The sequence below is a fragment of the Cryptomeria japonica genome, chromosome 3 (genome assembly GCF_030272615.1).
Source record: "Cryptomeria japonica chromosome 3, Sugi_1.0, whole genome shotgun sequence".
Classification (NCBI taxonomy): domain Eukaryota; kingdom Viridiplantae; phylum Streptophyta; class Pinopsida; order Cupressales; family Cupressaceae; genus Cryptomeria; species Cryptomeria japonica.
This window is the reverse complement of record NC_081407.1, coordinates 145118761-145130454: the sequence shown is the minus strand read 5'-3', so window position 1 is coordinate 145130454 and position 11694 is coordinate 145118761. Positions and strand designations below refer to the sequence as shown.

At 36.3% G+C, this 11694-nt stretch overlaps 1 protein-coding gene across 11 annotated transcripts in view; it reads right to left on the bottom strand.

The window, feature by feature from the left end:
- Positions 1–605: 605 nt before the first annotated feature.
- Positions 606–11694, bottom strand: part of LOC131037827 (calcineurin B-like protein 4) — a 247356-nt gene continuing 236267 nt past the window's right edge. For 2 of the 11 annotated variants that reach the window (XM_057970052.2, XM_057970055.2), the window contains one exon: positions 606–1094. In XM_057970052.2, the coding sequence (XP_057826035.1) occupies positions 1031–1094 (64 nt within the window). In that variant the 3' untranslated portion in view covers positions 606–1030. Of the gene's footprint in view, positions 1109–4710; positions 5290–11694 lie in introns of those variants that run through there. The other 9 variants (XM_057970054.2, XM_057970057.2, XM_057970051.2 and 6 more) reach the window with 9 other exon arrangements.

Below are 11694 nucleotides of genomic sequence, written 5' to 3'. Positions count from 1 at the left end.
TACACTAGTTGACCAATTTATAACACATGTTATGACATGTTATAAGGTATTGTTGATCTAAATGCATTCATCTGTCCATGCCTGATTTACACCTTTCAATCTAACGTGTATGATCTTCATATGATTCTCAAATGATTTTACTTATATCTTTACTTGCAATTAATAGATTTAATCGCTATCCTTGATTCAGATGGACATCTCATGCACATTAAATTTGAAGGCTGTTTGAAATAACATATATCCATACAGCGTAATAGATGTAGTCTCCATTCTTAATGCAGATCTATCTTGATGACAGTTTCGTGACCTCTGTCCATACAGTGTAACAGGAGACAATCGAATTATTTAAAAAACTTAAAAGTATTCTTCAACACCAGGAACCAGTGTTGCATGACCCTGAGATGACTATAAACATCTAAAGTAGAACAATACAGCTAGGAATACATTTTTTATAATGTAATTAAACAACTTGGTATTCGAAGCATATCAAAGTGTGTTGAACCAATTATGTTACCTGATTTTTTATCCCACAACATTTCTGTTTCTTCAAAACTATAACACAGAAGGAATTTATTGCATATTTTAAAAAAACAGTCATTCACATCTCCGCAGTAAATTTTAATTTTATTGCAGATACTGCACTCAATCTGTCCAAAGAAAGATATACATGAACATTACATTGTATGTACAATTGCCTGAATATCTATGCAACTCACAAATAGTGAGAACTCGATCTAAACATCACTATCACCTTGTGCGGTGATAGCTTTCTCTTAATGTGCCATTTTGCAGTTGAATTCCTACAACAAAATAGTGACGCTAGAATTACTGGTTCATCCAAGTTGTCACAAAATATAGCTTAGGAAAACTTTCTTTACATGTAAAATCCATACAACTACTTATTTACACTATATTTACAAGCTCATCCAATTTTGTTACAAAACATATCTTGGAAAAACTGTCCTTTAACATCTTCAACCACAAAACCTTGACTTTCCATGCTGAACTTCTTCACAATATGTATGACTTGTCAACATGCTATATCATCTGTTTCTGAATTGGAGGTAAAGCTGGGGAAAGCGGTACTTAAATCTCTGCAAAAGAAAAGCTTCTCATGAAGCACTTTGAAAGCTCCAATTAGATAATAATATCAATAGCAAAAGAAGATTTATTTTTGACAAGTTTCCTTCCATATATATTGAAAGAGTGCAAAAGTAATTAAAAGAACACAAGAATAAAGATGACCTAAACTATCAAATCGAGAGAACACAAACTCCCTAATGCCAAGTAAACTGGGTTTCGGTCAGGTTATAAACTTATTCTAAAATCAGTTCATGTATGTCAAGTAGAGTGAATTATTAGTCCACAGTGATAGAATATTGGTTAGTTTAGTAAAGAACATGGGCTGGGTTCTCTGTAATTAGAAACAAAGTAAAAGTATAGTACTAAGATCTCTTTGAGCCCTGTGTCCCCTTTTCTGTACCTCACTTTTCTCATGCACCACCAGATACATATAAGCCTTTATTTTCTCCAAGTGTTCTCTTGTGTACACCACTCTTGAATTACTCTATTGGACTATCCTCATTTCTGCAGTGAGAGCAATTTCTCATCCCATTATTCCACTTATAAATCACTAGTAGTTTAACTTTACATCTTTCATGCACCATAATTCAAACAGTTGTTGTAAGACACTCACCAGAATATGGCATCAACAAAAACATCTAATCTTGGCCACTCTTACCCGACTAATACAAATTGAATCATTTTCCATCTGCAAACATGCCCATTCAACAGCATTCAATTTTCCAGGGTTAGAGGTTTTGGAGACCAGATTAACCTTCAAACTCCTCTTTTCAGAAGTTTAGACTAAAGAAACAGAGTCGCCAAGATTAACCTTCAAACTCCTCTTTTCAGATTAACGTTTATTGCGTTGACCAAGCCAACAAGGTGAAATAACCTTGTAACCATGTCTTCAACAGTTAATCCAACCATCTACCAAAATTGTCCCGAGCTTCATTTAATTGAACTTGTTGCTACAGGGGCTCAAATGAAATTCAATATGAACTATTGCTTTAGAGATTGCAGAAGGTTCAATAAAGTGTAATAGATAATGCAGTGGCCTGTTTTTAGCTTTGCATATTGAATATTGTAACAGGGAGAAGTCCTGGCTGCAACTCCAGGTGTGTGTAATGTCCCCATCATTTTGACAGGCATATGGCAGTCAAACTCTAGCTTCTTAATTCCCTTGGATAGAGTTAATAAATAATTAAAAGGGAATAATTATAATTGCTCATTAAGTCATTAAAAGGGGGCCATTTAAGACTAAACATTTAATGTCTAGGCGATGTCTTCATGGGGTGATATTTAATAATTAATGTAAACTTTATATTAATCGCCTAAGTATGGAAGTGTCTAGATGCAATGTATCTAAGGCTGGCAAACAATTATAAAAGGAGGATCAATGCAACAAGGAGGACATTCATGACATAAACCTTTTATAATTGTCTCTCTGCAGATTTTGTTCTCATACCCTAGGACGGAAACCCTGATGGTTTTGGCTGTTAGGACGGAAACCCAGATCAGCCTACTTCAGTTGCGCTTCATTGTTCAGTTTGGATAGATTCGTAGAGTTTCAGAGTTATATCTTCGCAGCTTTTAATATCCCCAGAAGGGTTTTAAGCATCATTCTGGCATGTACAAACCTATTGATGGATTTGATGTGTAATGGCAGATTTCTGAGTTGTACTTGTACATGTTTGGCCTATCTATTTGATTGTAATTGCATGTTCAGAATTTCTGATTTGTAGCAGCAGACTGAATAATCTTGATTCAGATTTGTTCCATATATATGTTTGCATTTAATTAGGGCAAAATTCAGGAAATTATTTTTTAGAATTATAGTGCATATCCTATTTGGGATATTTCAGTGTGCCATATCAAATAACCTTTTATTTCTGCAATTTTTGGGAATATTTTTTGGATGTCTCGTATCTCTAGTTTCCTGAGCCTCCCATGAATTCTCTGTATCTTCTCTTTAAGCTCCAGAAAAAGGTTTAGAGTGCAGGATTTAATTGCTTCCCATGCGATCCTGCATTCAATTTACCATTTTTTAATACTACAAACTTGAAACATTAAAGACTGCGTTTAAGCTGTATCAAATCGAGTTAACTCTAGCAAATAAGACTTAATGATTATCGGTTAGACTATTGTTTAATATTAAGATTAGTCTATGTTCTGTAATGTCCCCATTTTGCAAGCATCAGAGTTTGTAAGAATTAGCCTATCATTTGACCCTCGTAGGCTAACAATTATTGATAGAGGGCCTTGTGTGGCAGTTACTTGGTGATTAGAGACATTACTCTTCAGCTGGATTCAGGTTTTGGCCTTTGCATAGGTTTTTTGACTCAGATTGGCACACTTACTATTTATAGTAAGTTACTATTTTGGGAGAGTCAGGGTTCCTATTAATAGAAAGACACCTGAGCAGAGCTTATTGGCAGTGTCGACCTTGATTGGGCCTTTGCAGCTATTTCTAGACTCAGTTCCACATACTTACTATTTATAGTAAGTCACTATTCAGGGTTTCTATTTTTAGACAGGCATCCAATCACATGGAGAACAGGGAGAGTCGACTCCTGGCTCAGACGGCTTAGCAATCAACAAGTACATCAAGAGATATTAAAGTTTAAGTGACTTTAAGTGATTTATTTAATATTTTAATATTATTATAAAGTTCTAAAGTAACTTTATAATAATAAAGTCACTTTAATATAATAAAGTGCATTAAGTGAATAATTTAATGTGGGAATAAATCTTTTATCCCACATTGGCCAGGAAGGTGTTTGAGCTCTCTTAAGGAAAGAATAAAAGGAAAGGCAAGAGTTCATTCTCGGCATCCAGTTGATGAATAGTATTTTGATTGATTTTTATTGTGGAGCCTAGGGCTTTCGCAATTTTCTTCTTTGATCATAGGAAACGAAAACTTCCTATTGATAGCAATTTTGAAGGTGTGAAATAACACCTGAATTATTGCAGTTGTGGGAAAGAATATTTCAGTTCTTTCATTTGTGCAAATTGGTGAAGTTTTCTACAAGGGTTTGAAGTTTATTGTTGAAAAACATTTATAGTTGGTTGTGAATCATCCTTCTTTGGCACATGGAGTTATATCATTCTTGTTGGGAGAGATTATCAACAAATTATTCAAGGTTTTAAGAGCAGATTGCAAGTTTTTTCATCTACTGCTACAGTACTCGCGTGAATAGTACCCGCGTGAACAGTGACATGAACAGTGCGCATGAACAGTGCCGTGAATAGTGCGCTACAGTAGTTTGAGTTCTATAGAAGGGGATTTAGAAAGGTTGAACAGCTATATATATTTGACAAGGGATTTGCATATGAGGAGAATCAAACCAATATATCAAGGCAGCCATTGAAATACCAGGTTTTCTATCTATGGTCATTGTATTAGAAAATCATTACTTCATTGCATCATTTTCTATTATGATTATATCATGAAATATTTGGAGGTTGCATATGTTTAATGGAGATATAATTTGCATATTCCACATTCATGGTAACATTCAACATTGATCAGCCACTTAGCTTTCATGCCAATTGTTTGCTTAAATGCCTAATGGCTGTAGGTATACATTGGGATGCATGACAAGTGTTTGTCTTAATGTCAACTAGCGGTACTAGTTAATTTCAGTCATTACATATGTGTGGAAAGGTCTAAAACAGCTAGTATATCATTTCTATAACAACTTTGCATTGTTAGAAGCTTTCCATAACTTCATTTGCAACCTACAAACCCAAAGAAGACAAATAAAGAATTCACTACAGCGGCTTCAAACATTGTATGCCAAGTGTTTGACAATATTCCTTGGTGTTCAAATAAGCAAAACAGGGTCAGATTAGCCAAGGGATATTACATGTTCACACCGATTATATCGGGTGTTAAGGATAGTGTAAGTATAACATCGTTTGGCATACACCGATTATATCAAGTGTAAGAGATAATGTTAATATAACCATGCACCACCAATAATTATATCGGGTGTTAATATAACCATGCACCACCGATAATTATCAGGTGTTTTACTATGCACCGGTTGGTAAATAAAACGCCATGCACCATTATCGTGAGGGGGCACGATCAAGTGATGCCTTGATTGGCCATGTCCAAAAGACATGGCTGGTCAAGGCATCGCTTGACCGTACCCAGCCCACTATATTGCCAAATGAAATGTATGAGAATGGACATTGAAATTTATAAATGCTCCTCCTCTCCTGCCACATAAAAGAAGACAATCAGATTTATATAATAATTCAGTAATAAATACAACAAAATCAGTTAATAGAATATAACTTGCATATTGAATGTAAATTGAACATCATTTACATGGTATCAGAGCTATAGTTAAATCGAACCTGAGGCTGTTCAATTTTACGTAAAATTCAAATCAAGTATATATTCAACATCACAATCCTATCAATGGCTAGCGCTATCAAATTTGAAGACAGACTTGCAGGAGGTGACGACTTCTCCGCATGGAAATTCAGAATTCAAATGATTCTAAAAGATAACAAAGTTGAATCATTTGTAAAGATTGAAACTAAAGAACCTGAGATTGAACCAAATCAAGCAATTTGGAGAGAAGGAAATGATAAGGCTATCAAAATAATAGTTGATGGGGTAAGGAGCAATATTATGCCCATTATAAAGCAACACGAAACAACCTTCAACATGTTCAAAGCACTTGAAGACGCTTTTGAGATATCCAATGGCAGTAGAACCTTGGCTCTAAAAAGAGAGATAAATCATATAACCATGATAAAAGGAGAATCAGTCAATGCCTACTTCATGCGGATATCTACCTTAAGGGATCAACTAGCAACCCTTGGATATGAGATCCAAAGCAAAGAATTAACCCTCATTGCTTTAGATGGGTTGCCTAGTATCTAGGAAACGTTCGTCCAAGGCATCAGTGCAAGGGATAACTTTCCAAAATTCGATAGGCTAAAGGCTGACTGTCTCCAAGAGGAATCAAGGCAAAATAAGAAAGGAATCAAACAAAAGAATATAGATGAAGATCTTCAAGTTCTAACTACACACTTAGACAGAAAGGGCAAGAAGAAGCAATTCAGGAAGAGAAAAGGTCGTCACAGCAAGAACTCTTTCAAGAAGGACCTCTCTCAAATTCAGTGTTACAGATGTGACAAATTTGGGCACTATGTACTCTAAAGAGGAAAGAGCTAAACAAGCCAAATTTGCCAAAACAGGAAAATCGAAAAGGGAAGAGGACTCCGAGAAGTATGTACTCTATTCAGCACTCACAAATCAAGCATCAAACAAAGTGAACTCCTGGGTGATCGACAGTGGCTCATCCAGACACATCAAAAGATTCAGAGAAGTACTAGACTCCATGAAAGAGGAGAATGATGAAGAGGTAACCATCGGAGATGAGTCCACACACCCTGTCAAAGGAGTTGGAAACTGCACCATCAAACTAAAGTCAGGTGTATCATTACAACTTAGAGGAGTGCTATATGTTCCAGGCATTAAGAGGAATCTTGTCTCAATATCAGCACTGGAGGACAATGGATATAGAGTGACCTTCATGGACAACAAAGTGTTGGCTTGGCCAAAGAACTCATCTATCAAGAAAGCTAATACAATTGGTCAAAGACAAGGCTACTTAGATGAGCTATGCACAGAGCCCAACTTAGCCCTAATTCATGAAACTACAGATGCCAATGAAATCTGGCTTAGAAGAGTAGGCCACCTAAATTTTAGAGCTTTATTATCAATGGGAGACCTTGTCACAGGTTTACCTAAGCTAAAGCAATATCATTCAGGGGCATGCACAGGATGTGCCCTAGGTAAAAATACTAAGGGTGCTTTTCAGAGTAGTACTAGGAAAACAAGTAAAATTTTAGAGTTAGTTCATTCTGATGTATGTGGACCTATGTCTGTAAATTCATTGGGGGGATTTCTGTATTATATAATATTTGTTGATGGCTACTCTAGGAAAACCTGGATCTACTTTCTGAAATGTAAAGAATCAGAAGAGATCCTTAATAGGTTTAAAGAATTTAAATCACTAACAGAGAACTACTCAGGAAACAAAATTAAAACCCTAAGAACTGATAATGGGGGGGAATACACATCAGAATTATTTAAAGAGTTTTGTAAAAATTCAGGGATTAAGAGGGAGTTAACAATACCTTACAACCCTCAACAAAAGGGGATAGCAGAAAGGAAAAATTGGACAATCGTTGAAGCTACCAAGGCTATGATTCTTGATTAGAATCTAAATATCAATCTTTGGGCAAAAGCAACTAGCACTGCAGTATATATTCAAAACAAATGTCCTCACTCTCATCTTGAAGACAAGACCCCTGAGGAAGTGTTTACTAAATCAAAACCAGATATAAGCCACCTTAGGATTTTTGGATGCCCTGTTTATATTCATGTACCTAAGGAGAAAAGATTAAAATTAGAGCCCTCTGGAAAAAGGGGAATCTTTGTAGGATACAGTGAAACCTCCAAAGCCTACAGGATATATATACCTGGTCAAAAGAATATTGAACTAAGTAGGGATGTGATTTTTGAAGAAAACTTAGCCTTCAAAAGAGCCCAAAACTCTCTAGATCCTGAAGTCTATATTCCCAACCCTAGCTTAGATAAAGATCCTACTCCTGAGCTTCAGAGGGAGAATCCTGAGGAAACTATGAGTGAAACTCTAAGTCCACCTAGGGAAAACCTCAAGAAAAGACCACTATGGGCCACCAAAACTGTAGAAGAAGCTTAGAAGTTTGCTGCTCCCTTAGGAACCTTCAGAGAAAACAAAAGGCCTAATAAATTCACTAGCTATGTTGCCCTTATGAATGACCTCTCTAAAGCTGAACCAAACAATGTATCAGATGCACTTGAACATCACCCATTGGAACTGTGTCTGCACTTCTATCACTATTGTATACATAAAAGCAAGTGAATTTTTTGTTTTTGCTTGATTTCAAATGATTGAATTGTTGTTTTTATTAGTTTTTTGTTTTTGCATGGTTTCAAATCATTGAATTGTGATTGTTTAATAGTTTGATTCCAAAAAATAGTGATAAGATGCATATTTATGGTTATTTATTTATTTTTGAACTTTTCTTTACATATATATGTAATATGATTCTATTTAGGTCAACCGATATCAACCATGGGAAAGAACAAGTGAGGAACGATGAAACAATGAGAGGCTTAAAAGGAAAGACAAAGGCAGTGTATGAAGAAATTGCGTGACATAAGAACAATGGGAGAAGAAGGTATGTCATCCTCAACATCTCAATTCGATTTACCAAACGAATATAATGCACCTAATGCAATTGAAGAAGAAACATTTGATAATTTGCCGTTTGAACCTAATGCAATTGAAGAAGAAACATTTGATAACTTACCATTTGAACCTAATGCAATTGAAGAAGATGCTGCATTGAATAATCAATTAACAATGTATCAGATGCACTTGAACATCAAGTATGGAAGGATGCCATGTCTGAAGAGTATCAGTCCATTATGAAAAATGATGTTTGGGAGATTGTTCCTAGGCCAACCAAGAAATCTGTGGTTTCATCTAAATGGTTGTTCAAAATCAAACATGCTGCAGACAGTAGTACTGAAAAACACAAGGCCAGATTTGTAGCCAGAGGCTTCTCACAAAGGGAGGGAATAGATTATGAAGAAACCTTTGCACCTGTTGCCAGGTATGCATCAGTAAGAGCTGTATTAGCCATTGCAACAGCAAAAGGATAGAACGTACACCAAATGGACGTTAAGATAGCTTTTCTAAATTGTGAGATCTCAGAAGAAGTCTACCTAGAGCAACCTGAAGGTTTTGAAATTCATGATGCAGAGTCTCATGTGTGTAGACTCAAGAAAGCTCTCTATGGGCTCAAATAGGCTCCCAAGGCTTGGTATGAAAGAATAGACACCTATCTCTCAGGACTGGGCTTCTCCAAAAATGATGCAGATCCTAATCTCTACTACAAAAGAAATAAAGGTGATATGCTAATATTGATTTTATATGTTGATGACTTATTAATCATAGGAAATGATCACCTTATAGATCAATGCAAGAATGATCTATCCAAAGAATTTGATATGAAGGACTTAGGACTCCTTCATTACTTCCTAGGATTGGAAGTATGGTAGAATTTTGACAACATTATACTAAACCAAGGAAAGTACACCTTGGATATTTTGAAGAGATTCAGAATGCTAAATTGTAGACCCATGACCTCTCCTATGGAAACCAACTTACATAAACTTAAAGAAGGAGCAGCAGAGTCACAAACCACTGATCCTACTCAATACAGACAAATGATTGGGTTCCTGATGTACCTGGTAAATACAAGACCAGATATCAGTTATGCAATTAATGCTCTAAGTCAGTTTATGTGTGTTGCCCCCATATTTGGCCTACCTAAAAGTTAAACTTCAAATCACTCTCAGTGTCGAGTAAAGGTCCAATGGGTGTTATGTGTAAATAGTGAACACGCAATCCAAGGTCATTGTTAGCCAAAATATGAAAAAAATGGAAGAATTTTGAAAATTATCACAAATTGAGGGAAATCGCTTGACAGTCAGGATCTAAACATCATTTTATATCGTGTGGCCAACTTTCACTTGAACCCAGTTCATACTTTGTCATATTTTAAACTTTCAATTTTTGGTGTCTGTTGCTCCCAAATGATTAAAATATCTCATTTAAGGCTTCATCATGAGCTGTAAATAATTGTGTGGACCTTTTTCCCTTTCATTGACGCGTGTTTCGAATTTTAGGACCTAACTCTCTACCATTTGAAAGTTATGCCATTTTTCTCCAGCCAAAGCAATATATTTAAAATATTTAAATTATTTCTCAAATAATAATTTAATATTTTAAATTATTTTAATATGTCTGATCGTTTGTGCTTAAAAAGTTGTTCAAAAGCATCGGTTGCACTCTTCCTTGTTTCCTCTCAGTGATCAATGGTTTCTAAGGTCTAAAAGATAGTTCGTGAAGCACAAGGTTAGAAATGCTCACTTTTTGAGCATTCTTAACCTCATTTCTTAACCTTTCACAAAAAGGTTAGAAATGCTCACTTTTTGAGCATTTCTAACCCATATTTCTAACCTTTCACAAAAAGGTTAGAAATGCTCACTTTTTGAGCATTTCTAACCTCTTTTCTTAACCTTGCAGGCCCCACTTTGTCAAGAAGGTTAGAAATGCTCAGTTTTTGAGCATTCTTAACCTCTTATTGATTTTATCAAAGAAAGGAAAGATATTAAAGAAAAACAATAAATAAAAGAAGGATTCAGAGAGCAAGTTATGAGCATTCATCAAAGCATTGAAGAAGAGAGGGAATCACGTTAGATGTTGTAGTCGTGACTACTCTGATAGCCAATATACGTAACATGTTTGAATGTTGCAGAATGAGGAAGAATAGACAATATTCATGAGACGCTTGACAAGAATATCATGTATGTTGTAGGTTATGGATGCATAGAAAATGCATGTGAACCATTTGACAGAATTCCTCAAAGAAACGTGGTCTCATGGAATGCGATGAATACATGATATGCATGGAATGGAGTTTGTGAGGAAGCTCTCAAAGTGTTTGGATTAATGCCGCTCATAGGTGTTTAACTGTTTGGAAGACCGCCTCAAGGAGATATGGAACACATCATATGCAAATCATGGGAGCCTTGACGTGGCATGTGAACTATTTTACAGAATATCGTGGCAGATAAGAATGCACCGGGGAAGCATAGGAAATGTGTTTGACAATGCATGTTAACTGTTTGGCATAAGTTCCTCAAAGAATACCGAGATTATCAGCAGTGCACATACACTATTTGGCGTCATCCCTCACAGTTACGTGGTCTCAAGGCATTATAATGTGACAAGGTGTGTGAACTAAACGTTGTTTCCAGCAGAGCTGGTCTTTGATATCGTTTTTTTTAAATGCTGCTGCAAATCATGGGAAATGTGGAATGCACAGACAACGCACGTGAACTGTTTGACAACGCTTGTTAACTATTGACAATGCATGTTAACTGTTTGGCAGAATTCCCCAAAGGAGGTCGTGGTTTCAGCAGTGCACTGTTTGGTGTCTACTTTCTCAAAGTCACGCGGTCTCAGGTGTTGGCTGCAAACAGAACACACCACACCATTAGCAGAATTCCTCATGGTCACGTGCTCATAGGGCATGGACAGGTGACAAGGCATGTGGACATCGCTTTCAACGGGGTTAGTTTGTGACAGCTGCTGCAAGTCGTGAGAACTATGGAAACACAGACAACGCACGTGAATAGTTTGACAGAATTCCTCAAAGTAACATGGTCTCAAAGTATACCACAAATGGCATGCATGTTAACTGGGAGTATAAATGCCACGCATGGCATGCATGTTAACTGTCTGGCGCAATTCCTCAAAGTCACGTGGTCTCATGTATATGGTGTAGGCAGCACATGTCAAACTTTGGCGAAATCCCTCACAGAAACGTGGTCTCAAGGCATATACAAATGACAACGCATGTGGACTAGGGTAGACATTGATTCCAGCGGGTATATTGTTTGACAAAATTCTTCAAGATGCTGCAGATCATGGAAAATGTGGATGCACAGACTAATGCAATGAATTGTTTGATAGAATGTCTCAA